This window comes from Sorex fumeus, unplaced genomic scaffold (assembly GCF_029834395.1).
Source record: "Sorex fumeus unplaced genomic scaffold, SorFum_2.1 ptg000006l, whole genome shotgun sequence".
Taxonomy (NCBI): Eukaryota; Metazoa; Chordata; class Mammalia; order Eulipotyphla; family Soricidae; genus Sorex; species Sorex fumeus.
This window is the reverse complement of record NW_026606063.1, coordinates 41,701,966-41,721,293: the sequence shown is the minus strand read 5'-3', so window position 1 is coordinate 41,721,293 and position 19,328 is coordinate 41,701,966. Positions and strand designations below refer to the sequence as shown.

Below are 19,328 nucleotides of genomic sequence, written 5' to 3'. Positions count from 1 at the left end.
CCTTTTTGGAAAACAATATGGGCATTTCTTCAAAAACTAAAACTTGAGCTTCAATATTACCCTACAATACCACTTCTGGGAATATATCCCAAGGGTACAAAAAAGCACAGCAGAAATAACATCTGCACCTGTATGTTCATTGCAGCACTGTTCACAACAGCCAGAATCTGGAACTAACCTTAGTGCTTGAGAACAGACGACTGATTAAAGAAACTTTTGTACATCTACACAATGGAATTCTATGCAGCTGTAAGAAAAGATGAAGTCAGAGAGGAACAGACATAGAATGACTGCACTCATTTGTGGAATATAAAATAATAGTAGATACAAGGGCCAGGAATATTGCTCCATAGTTCGAAGCCTGTCTCATGAACTGGGGGAGAAGGCAGATGGAATAGAGAAGGGATCACTAAGTCAATGATGGTTGGAGGAATTTCTCAGGATGGGAGATTTGTGCTTAGAGTAGATAAAGGAACAAATGTGATAGCCTCTCAGTATCTATATTGCAAACCATAATGCCCAAAAGTAGAGAGAGAGTATGGGGGAAATTGTCAGCCAACAGAGGCAGGAGGGTATACCGGGCCATTCATGGTGGAGAATGTGCACTGATGTTCAATCATTGTATGACTGAAACTCAAACATGAAAGCTTTTTAACTGTATCACAAGTGATTCGATAAAAACAAATAAAAAGGAAAAAAAAAGAAAATGTTTGTGTAAAGCTGTGTTCGCTTTGGGGCTCAAGAGATACTATGGCAGGTAGGGTACTGGCCTTGCACATGGTCCAGGCATGATCCCTGGAACCCCATATGTCCCGCAAACCCTGCCAGGAGTGATCACTGGACACGGAGCCAGGATAATCCCTGAGCACCACAAGGTATGGCCCAAAACACAAAAAATACAAAAAATAAAAAATAAACTGATCCTTAATCTTTAAATTTAAACATATATGTATGCATACATACACAATATACACACACACACATACACACACACAACTACATATATTGCCTAGTTCTGTCCATTTAAAAGACACAAGGGCAATGAGCACTTCTCTGTCTCAGCACCAAGCAGTGTTCAGGAACCACTCCTGGCAGTGCTCAGGGACCAGTATGTGGTACCCAAGATTGAATGGGGGTCGTGCCCCCTACAGCTACACACAAGACAAATGCCTTACCCACACCCCACCCCTGAACTATCCAACCCAACAACTGGCTAATGGTTTGTAAATATCACTTCCACTAAAAGGAACAAGGGCTCTTGGATATAAATAGATAATCATGGGCTCTTTATCTAACAAGAGTTAGATAAACCTAAAACATCCAGTTTAGCTTAAACTAAAACACTCATTAGATTACTGGGGTCAAATCAAAAGAACTCAAGAGCATTATGACTCAGCTCCCGTGGCCAAAGATGAGGAAATCTGTACATCAGGAGAGTTACTCTATTTTGAAATGAACCCCAAAATAGGTAAATGCATGAGTTTATAATTAAAAAAAATCAATCAGGGGTTGAAGAGATACAACAGGTCTATGAGGGCTTTAGACGGGAAGCCCGGGCCCACTCCCCAGAGCACATACTCTCCCAGCACTAAGAGCCGCCGAGCACAGAGCAGGGAGGACTCCCACACCCAGCATCACCAGATGTGACTAAGATAAATAAAATCATAAAACAAAATTGGGTTGTTCATCTAAGAACATCAGAATCCTGCAATTTTAAAAGGCCAAATAAACAGAGGAGTCATTAAGCATTTTCTATATAGTCAGTATGTCAGGGAAATGGGAAATTGACATGAACGAAATCAAGTAACTGAATTTCTATTTATACAAATATTTGAGATAACAGGAAGATGTAATGATAGTACAGGATAGTATTAGGATAACAACCCTAATGAAATGAGTCTTGGCAATGACCATCAATTGTTGCTAACAAGAGGCAAAAAAATCCAGTGTCAGGGGCTTGAGCAATAGCACAGTGAGGAGGGCATTTGCCTTGCAAGCGGCTGACCTGGGTTCGATTCCCAGCATCCCATATGGTCCCCCAAGCACTGCCTAGAGTAATTCCTGAGTGCAGAGCCAGGAATAACCTCTGTGCATCGCCAGGTGTGACCCAAAAAGTAAGGTAAAGGTAAGGTAAAGGCCCTCCCGTTGATCGTCGATTTGCTCGAGCGGGCCCAGTAACGTCTCCATTGGAGACTTTGTTGTTACTGTGTCTGGCATATCGATTCCTCCGCCCCTCTCGGAGAGCCGGCAAGCTACCGAGAGTATTCGATATGCCAGACACAGTAACAACAAAGTCTCCAATGGAGACGTTACTGGGCCCGCTCGAGCAAATCGACGATCAACGGGAGAGCCTTTACCTTACCTTTACATACTTCCAGATGTAATTAAACATCCTGCCATTAAAATAAAAGGAACAAAGAGACACATTCAGTTAAGCACAAAAAACATGTGACTCTAAAAATCTATACGGTAGAAAAATCTAAAGGACAAGTGACTCAGTAAACTGTATGGAAAAAGGAGGAAAAGGAGATATCTCTAAGAGACACATCAATCTACTAAACGCTTATCTTTCATAGACTGAAACCTCTACAGACTAAGCAGTACAATCCTTTGCTCTGTGATCTACCATATGGTAGATACCAGTTTCCAAATAATCTGGGCAGGGAGGGCAGATTACAGATAAAATACAACTGATCATATACTCATAAATGCTCAAGACTGGGTGACAGATACAACAGATTTCACATATTCTCTATTTCTAAATGTATTTGAAATTTTCTAGATTAGATAAAATAAAGCATAAGTCCCTTCATTCTTTTCCCATGATCGTTTCCTCTGTAATTACTCTGTATGTCCATACTTACCATTGTTTTTATCAGAGCGCTGAGGATGGCTATTGACCGGATTGGGTTCTCCATGTGTTGCCCAACGGGTATGAGCAATTCCAAGGTGCACATCAAATTCTATGTCCAAATCCATATCCTGTTGTTCTGAAGAAATGAAATTTAAAAAACAGTATGAAATCATGTTGCAGAAATCATCCCCTATGCTATATTTAAATATAATTATCATAGAGCTGCTCAACTAGAATAAACAATTATTGAAAGGAAAGATCGGGCATATTCAAAATAGTAATTAAAAGATTTAGAAGTTAATGCATGCGAAATATTTTAGGTACATGGTTCCAAAAATAATAATGACTGTGCAAAGAGAAATAAAGTAAAAGTAACAAAAGTGAACAACTGGTAAAGCTAGGTAAAATGAACATGCGATTAACATACTATTTTATTTTTTCAGTTTTCTGTGGAAGTTTAAAAATTCTCAAACTCAAGAGTTGAACACAAAAAATTAATGTGATTTAATTAAATGTGATTTAATTTAAATGACTGTCATGTTAATTAAATGTGCAAAAATAAAACTATTTTAATCCCATGGCTACAATTTCTTTGAACCCTGGTGAATGTAAATATCTGTCGCTATATAAACTGCAATTATGGAAAGCTTCTAAATGAAAAGTAGGCCCAGAGAACAGGGTAAGCAAGAAGTTAGAAACTGACGCTTCTTTACCTTAAAGGACAAATATTCTAAAATATGTCCTCATAAGTACCATCTTCTTATTTCCCCCAGGTTGGGGTGTGTTTGTGTGTGTGTGTGTGGGGGGGGGGGGGGGTTCTAATTATTTACCAGTAAAGCCTTACTTCTAGTTTTCTAAATAAAAATTTCATTTGACTAAGAAACCAGATTAGCAAAAGTTATCAGAATTAGGTTTCAAATAAGAGCAAATGATCCAGAAGTCTGAATAGAGAAGTTCATGCAATTTTTGCATACAATCTTTAATGGTCTACGCTGGTTAATCAGAGGTCACTGACAACACAAATCCTATCAGGAAACAACAATTAAAGTCCTTGAATAGACCTGCAGTGCTTTTTTAAAAAGCAGTTTGGTAGCCCTAACTATGCCTATGAATCATCTGACAATTAGTCACAGGAATTTATAAAAAGATTCCTAAATTCTAACATAAAACGAGAGAACCATTTTTGTCATAAAGTCCAACTTTTTCCATGAAAAGCACACAAGGTCCTTCACTGTCTGGCTCCCCTCCTACTTCTCACCCTCATCTCCAGTCCCTCTCCAGTTACTCATAAAAGCCTTCAATGTACATATTTATAAATCATGACAACAGTTGTTTGCTTTCTAAAGACTTCTCACCACCCTGTGCCCCTGGTTACCATCATCTTCCTCTGGGCTATTTCAACAGAATCCTAACTGGACTCCCTGTGTCCAATCTTCTTGCTGTACAACCCAGCCTTTGTATACCAACCAAAAAGGTCCTTTCAAGACAGAAGTGAGACAGTTAACTCCCTTCTGCAAACTTTTCCAGTGGTTTCTAACGGCACACAGAGTTCACAGTCATCATCTTGCAGACCCTACATAACCCAGCCTTCCCTCACTTCTCTAGCCTCGTCTCCTGCCACTATCCCTCCCCCTTCTGATGCTCTAGTCCCACTGACTTCCAGCAAACCAAGCCTACCACTAACCAAATGATAGCTGTGTGGCCCACTTACTGAACAGTAAGCCCCACCAGGGCACAGAGCTTGCCTGTCTTGGATCCTTAGGACCTAGAACAAAGGTTGGTTTTAGAACAGGCAGTCTAGTTCAGTGGGAGAGTTCAAGGCCAGGTGTGTGTAAATTCAAGGAAGAAGATGAAGGAAGGGATGGAAGAAGGGAGGGGCGGGGGAAAGAGGAAAGAAGGAAGGAGGGAGGGAGGGAGGAAAAAGAAAGGAATGAAAGAGGAGGAAATAAAGGCAGGAAGGCAGGAAGGCAGGAAGGCAGGAAGGCAGGAAGGCAGGAAGGCAGGAAGGCAGGAAGGCAGGAAGGAAGGAAGGAAGGAAGGAAGGAAGGATTGTGATTGATGCTTGACTAAACAGTTTCATCAACAGTTTGTTTTGTTTTGGGGTCACACTTTGCACAGCTCAGGGGTCACTCCTGGCTATGCACCTAGGAATCACTACTGGCGATATTCCAGGTACCACAGTGGATGTTGGGAATCAAATCCAAGTCATCAGGGTGCAAAGCAAGCACCCAATCGCTGTACTATGACTCTGACTCCTCAACTGTGTTTTCTAACGAGAATCCAAGGTGTACCCTGCTGGTACAGAAAGGAGCTAGGCATAGAAGGAAGGGAAGGAGAGAGGGAGGGAGGGAGAGAAGGAGGGAGAGAGAGAGAGGGATAAAAGGAGGGAAAAGGAGGAAAAAGAAGAAAAGGAGGGAGGAAGAAAGAAACTGTCCTTGGTCATAGCTAACAGGACAGAGATAGAATTCTTTCCTTTTTAAAATACATATTGAATTAATTAACAATAAATGACATCTGTTTGTCACCATTTTATAAGCTAACGCAAGCAATAAAAACAGAGAAGGTGCTAGCCTTGAACTGGCCCAACAGGGTTGGCCCTGGTGTATGATCCGCCAAGCCCCACCAGAAGTGATCCCTGAGCAGAAATCCAGGAGGAAGCCTGCAGGGCAGGCAGTGTGGCTCAAAGCAGCACACTCCCACCAATTTTTTTGACTAGTGTTTTAGGCTAACTACACTTAAAGCAGTAACACAGATACATACACAATATATATACAATATTCTATTGCAAAACAATAGAACTGGAGGGGAAAAAATAAGATTCTATAAAGTGAATCAATTTCAAAACCATGGCAATTATTACCAGACTCACTGTTACCAAAAGAACATTTAATGTTTAATTGACACTATAATAAGCACATCCTCACAAAAATATTCTTCAAGGATTTTTTTTTTTTTTGGTGGGGGTGGTGGTGGTGGTGGTGGCAGTTGAGGTGTTTTTGTTATTGTTTTTTGATTCTGGCTTTTTGGGTCACACTTGCTGGCAGTGCTCAGGTGTTACTCCTGGCTCTGCACTCAGGAATTACTCCTGGCAGTGCTCAGGGGACCATGTGGGATGCCGGGGATTGAACCTGAGTCAGCTTCATGCAAGGCAAACTCCCAACCCACTGTACTATCGCTCTAGTCCCTTTCCCCAAATTTTATGTATCTTGAATTCGCCTCTTTGAACACCTCTGTTCTAAAGACCTTTGCTGAATCTTTTGCCTCTCACTCCTATATCAGGCTTCTCCCCCTGCCGCCATGAGCTGCCAGGTGACACTGAAGCAAGTCATAAATTGAATTCATTTCAAGTTCATAATTAGTCACCACACCTATACTTCTCACTGTTGCCATTTAAGGAAGTGATAGTTCATTCAACTCTACAATAACTCAGGGTATCTTTGTACTCTGCCTAATCCTCAGCCACATCTATAATTCCACTACCGCCACTGTACTCTGCATTTTTATTGTCCCCTATTGGCTGTTTCACAGAGCTCATTGTTCAGTCTTTGCTCCTGGCAGGCTAACTACTGCCAGAGTCTTTCTAAGCTGCAATCCCTCAACAATTTCCTTTCTCCTCCTTTTTAATATACCACCCCCATACCTTTCTCCCCAAAGATTCTCTTCCCCCGAGAACCGTTCCTCAGATGTCATCCTTATTGCTTTTTTAATAGCTCCAACAACCTTAAACTCTCTGATAATTATAAAACATTCTCAAATCTATGCCCAGAGGTAACAAATGCTAGCAGGCATTGGTGCCTCACCGCTTTTAAGGTATAAAATGCGTTGAAGAATCACTAATTCTTCTGACTCCCGAGCATATGAGCTCTCCTTTGCCCTCTTCTGACCCCAAAGGCAACTTAATTGCCCCTCATCTGCAACCTCTCATCTGCAAAGGAAGGATGAATGTGACCTAGCTTCGTGGGTTCTGATGATGAACAAATGGGTTTATATTAAGCATTTAAGAAAATGCCTGGACAGCAAGAGTGATACCACAGTGAGGAGGGCATTTGCCTTGCCTTGCCAGGCTCAATACCAGGCACCCCACACAGTACCCCAGAGCCCCAAGAGTGATCCCCAAGTGCAGAGCCAGGAGTAAGCCCTGAACACCGCTAGGTGCGGACCAAAAACAAAACAAAAGAATCTGAAACACAGAAAGTAACCAATAAATGTAAACTATTATTTTCTAACTCAGCAGTTATGGATGACCTCATAATCCACCAAGCCGAGAGCCTTTTAGTAAGATGTTGCCCTTCCCTTTTTCTCATGTTATTGTAGCGCCGGCAATCAAACTCAGGGCCTCACACGTGCAGGGAATACAGCCCACCACCATGCCCCTGGCCCCACCTTCTGATTTTTTTTAATAGGTGAAACATATTGAAACTTGCTGGGAATAATAAAATAAGCACCCCAAATTTCCAAATACAGCACCCAGGGTTAGCAAATACTGTTAACAAATGCTATTTGTGTTTTAGACCTGCTTTTGACCTAGAAATGTAAAAATTTTTTTAAAAAAATGTAGCTGATAAGTTGACACCTTCTTTATACCCCTGGATTCTCAAGTTGCTATCCAATCCTTTGAGACTTCAAACTTCTATTATGAACATGTGTCCACCTACCATTGATGGCATTCCTCTGTGTGTTTTTAATGGTCATTTTACTTAGCTTTCTGGCCGACTGCTTTTATTGCTGGACACTCAGTTCCCAGAAATCACTCACATTTCTGCATGCAGAACCAGACCAGTGCACACTGTTCAAGAGTTACTTAGGGTCACTTACTATCCGTACATCTTATTTTTTCATTCCCTTATGGGCAGATATTTGCTTTTAAATTTTGAAGTAGCAAATTTTTGTTGCTGTTGCTGCCATTGTCTGATCTCCTGGTCCAGAGTGTTTGGGATCATGGCCAAGAATGGGACCAAGAGAAAAAGTAACCAAAGGCATCTCCCCACTCAGGCACAGCCAGACTGTTGTTCCAAGAGATTGATCAGTTCGAGATGCTTCAAGGACCCATTTGCTCCTTCTATCCTGACTTTCCCGCAGGAGGATATTCATGTTTCAGTATGTTCACATTCAAAGATGATGATTCTGGATCACAATCTGTGATAATATAAATTAAAAGGACTACATATGAGGCCCAGGGAGATAGCTCTGAGAGGTGGAGTGCATGCCTTACATGCACAAGGCCCTGGGTTTGATCCTGGACACACCACATGGCACTACAGGAGCAGCCCTAGAGCTCCCAAGCACCTCTGGGACACCCTGGAGGAAAAAAAAAAAAAAGAACTACCTATTACTGCCAACAAACTCACCTGGCCTATTCTTTTCACACAAGCTACCTTACTCAGAAAGTTGACTCTTCTCAAAATTGCTACCCAAATATCACTGGCAGGGAATCCCTCTGTCTCCTCAGGCTCCCAAACTTGTGGGAACTCTCTCCCCACTGAATCTTCAGCAGGCTCTAGTGGTACCTTCTAAAATTGGCCTAAGGTAGAGGCTACAATATACACAATAGACAGAGTATCTGAATTTCAGGTTTTAGAGTACAGTTAGGTAGGTGTCTGTTTAATCCTTAACTTTAGCCATAAGACAAAAAAAAACACGAATTAATTTGTTAAACAAGTATGATGAAACTAAATATTTGAACTCTATGAAAAAAAATTACTAAACCCACCATTTTCATCTTCTACTCTCATGATTACGATGGCATTGTCTGTTTTAAGGCCACTCCCAGCAGTATTCAGGGCTTACTCCTAAATCAATCCTGGAGATATCCAGGGGACCGCATGGGGTGCCTGGAATCAAACCCAGGATGGCTACCTGCAAGTAAGCACGTTACCTCTTGTACGATCTCTCTGGTCTCATCAGGTACATTTTAAAACCACTATAATCAGTTGTTGTTTATAAAAAATCACTTATCTTTTCTTCTTTTAACTTTAAAAATCAATACTTTCAGAGCTGGAGTGAGAGTACAACAAGCAGAGGGCATCTGCCTTGTATGACACTGACCCCAGTACAATCCCTGACACCCCAGATGGTCCCCCAAGCCATATCTGGAGTGATCCCTGAGTATATAGTCAGGAGTAAGCACTGAGAACTGCTGGCATGCTCTCTCTCTCTCTCTCTCTCTCTCTCTCTCTCTCTCTCTCTCTCTCTCTGTCACACACACACACACACACATACACACATACACAAATAACTACTCTTAAGGCAGGTTTCAAATGAGGGGAAAAGTCATTTGATAGGATAGGAGGAGGAAGGAACAGGAGGGATAGGAGGAGGAAGGAAACAAAAATAAAATTACTGTGAACTTCTTCATCCAGTGCTTTTACTTTCCCTTTCTTCTTAATGAGTTGGATTTTGCAGGCATTGGCCTCCCAGTCTTTATCATTGCCTCCGTCAAATCCCACACCTACGGGGATCAAATGGAAGAAAAGTAAGATTCAGAGATAACTTAGAGGATCACCATGGCAGACATTTTTATTGAAAACACTTTTCATCTATGCAGTTAATAAACTCAACATTTTCTAAAAATCTTGTGTCAAGAACCAAGATAGCTGATAGGTCACTTGATCACTTGACTTCCCATTAATCATCATTTGCTCGAGCGGGCGCCAGTAATACCAAGAAGGGCTTCAAGAAAGCTGATAGATTTAAAAAAAAAAAAAACCCGAATCAGAAATAATTAATTTACTAGTCTCGAATTCCAAAGGGTCTGTAACATAAACAAACAAAAAGGTAGTTACAAGAGAATGTAGTTTTAGGTTTCAATAAAAGTATTAGAGGATGCAACTGGCAGACAACTGGAGAAAAACAAAAGATGGGTGGCCATCTCAGAAGGCAGGCACAAAGGGGGCGCTGAGGAACAGTCTCAAGAGGTTCTATTTATGTTCCTAAAGAATTTGAAAACCTTCCCCAGCACCTGAGGCAGGCTTCCAATCGTGGACCAAACCTTCTGGTCCTTGTTTCTACTGTCCTTAGATATTAATCTGAGATAGAGAAGAGGCCACTATGACAAAGATAGTTGGAAATGATCAATCTGGATAAGAATGATGTCTCACTAATAAAAATTTTTTAAAAAATTGTGTGCTGAGAATAAGTAAAGAAACAAATATGATAACCTCTCAGTATCCGTGTTGCAAACAAAGATAGTTGGAAATAATCAATATGGCTAAGAACTCTGTGCTGAGAATAGGTAAAGAAACAAACATGATAACCTCTCAGTATCTATATTGCTTTATTGTCTCTCCTCAAAAGGAGGGGGGCGAGAGAGAGAGAAAGAGAGAGAGAGAGAGAAAGAGAGGGGGAGAGGGAGGCTGGGGGGGGGGGGGAAGGAGGCTGGGGGCGGGGGGGAGGGAAACTGGGAACATTAGTGGATTGCTGGTAGAAAAAGTGTACTGGTGGAAGGATGGGTGTTGGAACATTGTATGACTGAAACCCAACCATGAACAGTTTCATATCTATTTCACAGTGATTCAATTAAAAATTTAAAAAAAAAAAGAATTTGAAAACTGAAAGTCCTGGATAAGCACTGAATAGCTTGAAGCACAAAGGGAGCATGGCAAAAAAATAAATTAAAAAAAAAACTTTAGAAAATGCTTTTCAAAAATAGCACACAGAGGGAAAACTGAAACTTATGGCAGAAAAGAGTTACCATAAGTTCTAGTTACGGCAAAGAAAAAATCTGGAGGCCCTCAACTAAACAGTGACACTGATGACAGAAGTGATACTGAAAGCACCGACAACTAGAAATAATGTGAGAAAGCAGAAGTGTAGGGCAGGTCCCAGACTGGAAGGACAGCCTCGTCACTGATCACAGGAACACAGTAGCAATGGAGTGGAGGGTGGGGATAAGATGAACAGTAGCAGTGGCCTATCCGGGAGAGAAGTCTACGAGAAAATTGAAAATACAGGTTCATGTCTTGAGAAATACGTCTGGGAGATAAGTTACCTAAATGATATTTAGAAAGCTGATGAGGTCAGAGCTTACCCAGGATGATACAAAGTAAGAAAACTAAGCCTAGGAAAGGACAGTGAAGAATATTACTAGCCAAGCAACAGGTGGAAGGAAAAGAACCTCCCACAAAGCAGACAAAAAAGAACCAGGGGCCGGAGGGCAGGACTCTGACTATCACACAGTTAATCCAGGTCTGATCCCCAGCACCCCATATGGTCCCCTGAGCCCCACCAGGAGTGATCCCTAAGCACAGAGCCAGGAGTAAGCCATGGGCACAGCTGTAAAAAAAAAAAAAAAAAAGAAAGAAATAATAGGTATGGCAAGATGAGAATCAAACACACTGTGTCCGAGGGGCAAAGGAAGGAATAGGAAGAACAAAACTGTTGAGGAAGTGAATTTCCATTGATGGTACAAAGTCACGGAAGAAAAAGTGCACAGGACAAAGGCTGCCATCATTATAAAGGCTCCTGGCTATTCCGGGAAACTCACTGGCATCTGAACTTCAGGAAGGTTCCCCCCAACAGCTGGTTCAGAATGTTTCTGTGGGGCCAGAGAGACAGACCAAAAGGACTAGTGCCCGAGGCCCAGGTTCAATCCCTGGCATCAAATGGTCCCCTGAGCACTGCAGGGAGAGACCCTCAACCCCAGCAAGAAGTTCAGAGCAGTCCCCAAACACCATTGGCTGTGGTCCAAAAACAAACCAAGTTTCACTGCAGCTAAATTGCAAATAACCTAGTTTCTGCTGAACACCTGCTCCTTTTTAGAAACCTGAAATGTGATCAATCCCCACTACAATCTTTGGGGGTGCTTTATTTGGTTGATTGGTTTTTGGGCTATAGACCTCATGGAGCTCAGAGTCATTCCTGGTGCTCAGAGGACCACGTGGTGCTGGCATGAAACCAGGGCCCCCACCAAGCCAGGCACGTGCTCCAGCCTTTGGAGCTGCCTTTCCAGTCCTCCAGGAAGAACTCTGGGTGTACAGGGGCTAATGAGCTTTCCCGGCATACAACAGTTCACACACTCTGACAACTCCCTGAGGAAATGCAGTGCATTAGGCAAATGGGACTCCACTGCAGAGGACTCTGGGAAGCTTGGGCCGGCTTCCGTCCTGGCCTCAGCCTGTGACCCTTTGCTGACTTAGCTTTAAAGACTTCTGTTGTAATGCTTCATAACCAGGGACTTGAACTACACTGGGTTCTCCTCGGGAATTACCAACTCTAGGAGTGGCCTTGGAGACCCTGAACAGTTAAAGGAAAATGCTGGTATGGAACATAAAGTTGACAAAAAGTTACTTTTATCTGCTTTGTCATTTAAGGTAAAAGAAAACAAGGGGCCAGAGGAAAAGAGAGAGAATACAGGGAGAGAGAGAAAGAGAGTGAGAATACAGGGAGAGGGAGAGAGAGAGAGAGAGAGAGCGACAGAGAGAATACACAGAGAAAAAGAGAGAAAACAGAGAGAGAGAGAGACAGAGAGAGAGAGATAAAGAGAGAGAGAATATGGGGCTTATGATGCATGTTTAATCCCCAGCATCACAATGACCCCCAAGCACCAGTGGGGGTAGCCCAAGCATCACCAACCAGGATGGCCCAAGTAATCCCTCAGAAGCACCACTTTGTCAGGCCCTACCAGTAAACAGCCAGTCCAAGTGACCAAGATTCTTTGAAAGTGACTCTGGGGTCATCCTGAATACCAATCTGAGTGGCACCCCCCCCCAAAAAAAAACCCTCAGACACATCTGTGTTCCATAGGCATGAAATCTGTGAAGAAAAGGAAATTAAAAGTTATAGAAACATAGAAAGATAATGAACAGTCAAAGGTCTTCAAGAACTTTGTTGTATCCTGAAAATGCTCAAGTGACAATTTTTATAGCAACACTCTCACCAAAAGATACCCATAAGAAGTAATACTTTACTAGATTATTTTGAACATTATTTTAGACTTTGAGTACAGAATTACCTATGAATGGTAGCAATTTTTAGTCTAGCTTTTCATTCTTAAATTACTGAATTATTATTTTTATGATACCAGCAGATCTTTTTTTCATAGTTGCTTTATATCAAATTAAATGATTAGCTTTTCCTAAATTGCTGAGTTTTCATCCTAAATGAATAGTGATTTGTGGAAGGCTCTTTTTGCATATAATCATATAATTGTTCTATCAGGGATGAATTATATGGACAGAGACACTGGATTGCTCTGATGACTCACTTTATCATGATTTGTATAGAGAGGGGTTTGAGATAGACTGATAGCACAGCATTAGGGCGTTTGCCTTGAGCGCAGCCAGCCCAACCAAGCCGGGTTTGATTCCTCTGCCCCTCTCAGAGAGCCCGGCAAGCTACCAAGAGTATCTCGCCTGCACGGCAAAGCCTCACAAGCTACCCATGACATATTCAATATGCCAAACACGGTAACAAGTCTCAAAATGGAGACGTTACTGGGCCTGCTCGAGCAAATCGATGAACAATGGGAGGACAGCGTTTGTTTTGTTTGGGATTGAGATAGATAGATAGATAGATAGATAGATAGATAGATAGATAGATAGAAAGAAAGAAAAGCATTAAGATGTTGCCTGGGCTCAGACCTCCAGGATGATCTTGAGGGGGGAAGGGTCAAGTCCAAGCCCTACCAAAGCCTCGGCAGCCGCTCACACCCCAACAGCTGCTGGCTGAACTCCACCACCTCATAACTGAGCTCCACAGAGAAGCTAATCTGCAAAAATTTCAAACACACCAAAAAAACTTTTTTTTGGCTGAAAACTCTGGACCTTCTCGAGTCAGGATGGGTGACCTCCCCCCAACTCCCCGTACTTCCAGAAGCCCCATCAGCCACACACCCACATCCCACTACCACAACCATGTAAGCTCCTGCTCCAGAGGCCCATAATTAGTTCTTAAAAGAGATCAACTAGCCACAAAAATTTCTTGGATACCTGGTCCCAGCTGAAATCTCTGGGGTGATCTAGGGACAGGGGCAAGCCAAGTTCCCACCCTACCAAAGCCCAGGCAGCCACACTCACACCCCAACAGCTGTCGCCATGCCTCTGGCCAGACCACCCAGTTCTGGATTCTCTGGAGCGACATCTCCAAACTCCACAATGCTAACATCCCAGTAGGAGGAGAGCAGACTGGATGGGAATGGAACTAATCTTCGACTAACAACAACATGAACACAGAAGGCTTAACTTGCAACAACAGCTTAGCAAACCCTCAGACAAGGACTTAATGTTCCCAGGGTGAGATACAAAGATTCTCACAAATTTTCTTTTACAATTTTCTTTTCTGATTATTCCATTAGCCAGCCAGTGGTAAAAAAAAACAAATATAAAAAAAAATACTGTGGGCCTGCTATGGCAGCAGGTTTGAGGGATGGTTGAGAAAAGAGAGACAATGGTGGAGGAAAGGTGACAGTGGCGGCGGAGTTGGTGATGGAATACTGAAAACCTGCAACAAATCATTATGGGCAACTTTGGAAATCATGGTGTTTAAATAAAGTGTATGGGGGAATGGGATACAGTCGACCGAGAATTAGTGCAGTGGTTAGGGTAACTTGCCTTGCCCATAGCCCACCCAGGTTTGATTTTTTGCATCCCATAAAATCCCCTGAGAACTGCCAGATGCAATTTCTGAATGCAGAGCCAGGAGTAACTCCTGAGCAATGCAGGAGTGGCCCCAACACCAAAAATAATAACAATAAATGATAATAATAAAATAAAAGCAATAGGATGCAATTTTCTTTCCTATTATCTTTGGGGGGCTGGAGCGATAGCACAGCAGGTAAGGCACGCAGCCAACCCAAGTGCGATTCCTCTGCCCCTCTCAGAGAGCCCCGCAAGCTACCAAGAGTATCTTGCCCACACGGCAAAGCCTGGCAAGGTACCTGTGACATATTTGATATTCCAAAAACAGTAACAAAAAGTCTCACAATTTGTTGTGAGACGTTACTGGTGCCTGCTCAAGCAAATCGATGAACAATGGGAGGATACTGCTACCGTGCTATTGCCTTTGTGATTTTTAAACTTACTGCTTCTATTAGTTCAAAAGCAACAGAAGGTAATCTTCTTTCCTAGCATTTTCTTTGTAATTTTAAAATTCATTTCTTTCATATTACTATCAAAAGGAGCTTTAAAATGTCAAAAATAAAATATTACTAACAAAGATGGGGAGAAGTAATACTCTTATATGAATGGTAAGACAGCTGAATATACAGATAAAAACCTTTCCAACATGATAAAAAAAATTCTAATTGTTCATATTTTTTATTTATCTGAGACAAAACCATTGTTACTAAAAAATCTATTCAATTAAAACAAAAATTTCTCTACTTAGAGTCAAGAATCATTCAAAACCCGTATTTTTTTAAAAGAAATACCAGCAGAATCATATCCTCTGTACTCCAGTCTCTGGAGGCCTTTGATCAGGGTCTCCAAGATTTCTCTTCTTGTACGAGGAACATGGTAGTTCAAGTAAGCAAATATACCTGAAAATAAACAAATACTTATGTTAATAAATTAATACTTCATACTTAATACTGATACTTGTTAACGTTTAGCATCAAATTTGGCACAAATATGACAAAAATCCTCATTTGCACAATTAAGTCTAAGCTGTGTCCAAACGTGAAGCTAGAGTTCCACTCCTATTTCCTATTTTTTGCTTTGGGGGCTGTATTTGATGGTGCTCAGGGGTGACTCCTGACTCTGGGCTTAGGGGACAACATATCATGTGTTTAAGACAAGCACCTTACCGCCTGTACTATGGCTCCTAGAGCTCATATTTAAAATATAAATATGGGATGGAACAATAATACAGCAGGTAAAGCATTTGCCTTGACGCAGCAGATTCAGGTTCAATCCCTGGCATGCTGTACAGTCACTCAACCCTGCCAGGAGTAAGCCCGGAGCACTGCCAGGTATGGCCCCAAAACGAACAAACAAACAAATAAAAAAAAATCAAAGGAACAGACAGTTTAAAGGCATTCAGGCACTCGTCTTGCATTCCAGTGGTCCTGGTTCAGATTCCCCAGCACCACATACAGTCCCATGAACACCACTCAATGTCATTCCTAAGCACAGAGCCAGGAATAGCCCCTGAATACCCAGGGCTAGTACTGGATATAGTCCAACCTCCCCCTCCCCAACACACACACACACACACACACACACACACACACACACACACACACCATTTATTTTAGAAATAAACTGAAAAATAAAGAAGGACAGGCTGAGATTTGGTTCAGATGACAGAACATACATCCTTGCAGGTACTAGGCCTTAGTACCTGAGAACTAGCCTCACCACGGCACCTCTGAGTTCAAATGCAGAGAGAGATGGTCCTTAGCCACCAGACACTGCCAGGAATGCCTCCCCTCAAGTAACTAAAAAAGAACAGCTCACTTCAAATTGTCTACAGGCAGTGAAACCTTTCTTTGAAGAAACACCAGGTGGTGTTCAGGGACTACCCCCATCTTGGTGTTTGGGGGACCGTGTGGTGTTGGGGATCATAACTGGGGCTCCCTCATCCAAAGTACATGCTCTAGTCCTTTGAGCCATCTCCCACCTGTGATTTCAATCTGGAATTTCTATTAAGTGTAAGAATCTATAGGATAGATGTTGAAGTAAATTTTAGTCTTTTTCCAAAGCAGCTTATAAAGTCTGTCACTTATCTTCCATCACTACCACTTTGTCAACTAAAAAGACATCAATGAATCAACGAATGGATGGTTTACGTCCAGCACCGTTTTTATAAAAGACTCTCTGAAATAAGTATTTTAAGTAACATCAGGCCCAACAAAACTATACAGATGGAATAATTTTTCTTGCTTCCAATGACTATGCTATTAATAACTCTAGTACATAAAAAAGGATCACAATTCCTACTTGTTATGTCTCAGAAGTGTGTTTTATAGCAGAATAGTCTCCACTGCTGTCCCAAACTAACTCGCTGACAAGTCAGACCAATTTTTTCTAGATGAATGTCTCACCTTCTGACTGTATCTAATTGTTTCCTAAGAGTGGTCTAAGCAGCGTCTCTATTCCTGATATTCCCTGTAAACCTGGAAGACAGCTTGGCTCTACAGCTTAGAAATTTGGGACAAGAATTATTCACAGAAGAGTATACTCTGTTGGTTCCCTATTTACTGATGCTAAGATTCATCACTGGCCTACAATAAAGACAATCAAGGGGCCACGAAAATCTCTCAGGTAGGAAAGCATATGCGTTGCATGTGTGAAGCCCTGAATATGATCCCAAGCACTGCATGCCCCCTTACTCAGAGAATAGAGTGTGACTTTCCAAAGAAAAAATAAATAAATGACACTCAGATCATTCAGCCTATAACATTCTAAAAGCACCTTCAAAATTTTGATTTTGGAATCACCCAGCAGTGGTCAGGGGCCACTCCCAGCAATGCTCAGGGGACTATGCAAGCCAGGGATCAAGCCTGGTACTTGATCTCCCATAGACAAGGCTTGCACCCTAGTCCTTGGGGCTATTTTCCTGATCTCTTTTTGGGGTGCATGTGTGTGGGATGTGTGTGGGGTGTGTGTGTGTGTGTGTGTGTGTGTGTGTGTGTCTGTGTCTGTGTGTCTGTGTGTGTGTGTATGGCCAGAAATGAACTAGATCCTGACCTCCTGGAATATATTCCAAAGCTTTAGGTATTGAAAGTGCTGATTTTTGGGCTGGAGAGATAGCACAGCGGGTAGGGCATTTGCATTGCACGCAGCCAACATGGCCGACACAGGTTCAATTCCCAGCACCTCATATGGTCCTCTGAGCACCGCCAGGAGCAATTCCTGAGTGCATGAGCCAGGAGTAACCCCTGAGCATTGTCGGGTGTGACCCCCCAAAAAAAAGCAAAAAATAAAATTAAAATAAAACTTTAAAAAAAAAAAAAGAAAGTGCTGATTTTTAAGACTTTCCTATCTGCTTTCTTTGTGGCCCATATAGTGGTACACTTCCCAATTACGGGCATCTTAGAGCTAATGAAACTCAAAACCTCCCTAGTCGTTGAGAGAGGAAGCACAATCATAAATAATCATTACTGTCACATGTGGTTCACTATTACAACAAAGGAAAGAAGAAGAAAACTAATAGAGAAAGAAGAGGAAGCAGTATTTCTCCTTGCACCGTTAAGTAGGGATTGGAAGAAAGACGCAGGTAGACAAATTCTCTAAAGCCAAAATAATAGGGCAGGGAGGATAAAGGAATCATTGGTTAGGATGACAGGTAAAGAGGCTGACTGCCAATAGTACAGACCAGTGACAGCTCCAAGGGCCCTTGACAGTCCACCTGTTGGGATTAAAAGACTATAATCTGTGGGGAATCTGGAAAAATGTAATAAATAACCAGCTCATCAAGCGTGCAGTGCGGGGAGGTGGGGTAGGGGAGGGAGAAAACAGTGCTCATCACAGCAGATCTATTTCAGGTCATAGACTCGTCTTATCAAATCTTCCAATAAACAGTTCTGCTTCAGAAAACCACCCAAGGGGATAGGGAGATAGTACAGGGGTTAAGGTGCTCTCATTACATTTGCCAGTTTGCCCCCCCCCAATCCAACAATGGTCCCTGAGCAAAGAGCCAGGAGTAAGCCCTGAGAACTGCTGGGTGTGGCCCCAGGCACCTCTTTCTCCACAAATAAATAAATAAATAAATAAAACTTTTAGTGGCATTTGCTTGGAATAATGGTTTCCCTAGCAGTCTCTTTCTCCACCCACAGGCGTCTTTCTCAAAATACAACAACTAAAATTCAGTGACACCAAAGCACCAGGAGCACCTTGATGTGATGCATGAAATACTCAGACACACTCTAGGTCACAGGCTTCACACACCTACAGAAAGCAATCTACTGCGAGTTAAGACTATCAAACCTCACTGAAATGAAAGCCGAACGCAGCTGAGCTGACAAATTAAACTATTAAAGTTACCATGCCTGGTAGGATCTCTGCCCTTACCAGTAAGACATTTTTTGTTTCAATTGACTTCTATATTTTGAGACCCTAGACACTGCAACAATCTATTAGTACTGTATTCAAGTCCATTCTGTAGATTTCATGTTTTCCAAATCAAAATTCACCTATAATGTCACTTAACAAAAGCCATAAATTTAATTCAGTATCACTGCTCAGATTCAGATTAAGTAAATGTGAAAATCTCTTTTGATCACAACACAGGTGACATAACCATTAAAAAACATCATTATATAGTGGAGTTCATGCCCAATTCAATCAACCTAATCAGTGGCTGAATAAATAGCAGTACTCCTACATTAAAAAAAAAAAAGTCATATACACTGTCACAGCCCAATTATGCTATTTTTTGCTTTTTAGGCCACACCCAGTGGTGCTCAGGGTTTACTCCTGGTTCTACAGAGATCATTCCTGCTGGGGCTCAGGGAACCATAAGAGGTGCTGTGGATCGAATTCAGGTAGACCGGCCACATGCAAGGCAAACACTCCACCTGCTATGCAATCTCTCTGGC

The 19,328-nt window shown here is 42.0% G+C and overlaps 1 protein-coding gene across 2 annotated transcripts in view; it reads right to left on the bottom strand.

Annotated features, from left to right (window-relative positions):
* The window catches only part of GFPT1 (glutamine--fructose-6-phosphate transaminase 1), a 71,109-nt gene that overhangs the window by 43,495 nt on the left and 8,286 nt on the right, over window positions 1-19,328 (bottom strand). For both annotated transcript variants that reach the window (XM_056123730.1, XM_056123738.1), the window contains exons 2-4: window positions 15,219-15,326; window positions 9,195-9,302; window positions 2,865-2,990 (exon numbers count right to left, since the gene is read on the bottom strand). In XM_056123730.1, the coding sequence (XP_055979705.1) occupies window positions 2,865-2,990; window positions 9,195-9,302; window positions 15,219-15,326 (342 nt within the window). The remainder of the gene's footprint in view (window positions 1-2,864; window positions 2,991-9,194; window positions 9,303-15,218; window positions 15,327-19,328) is intronic.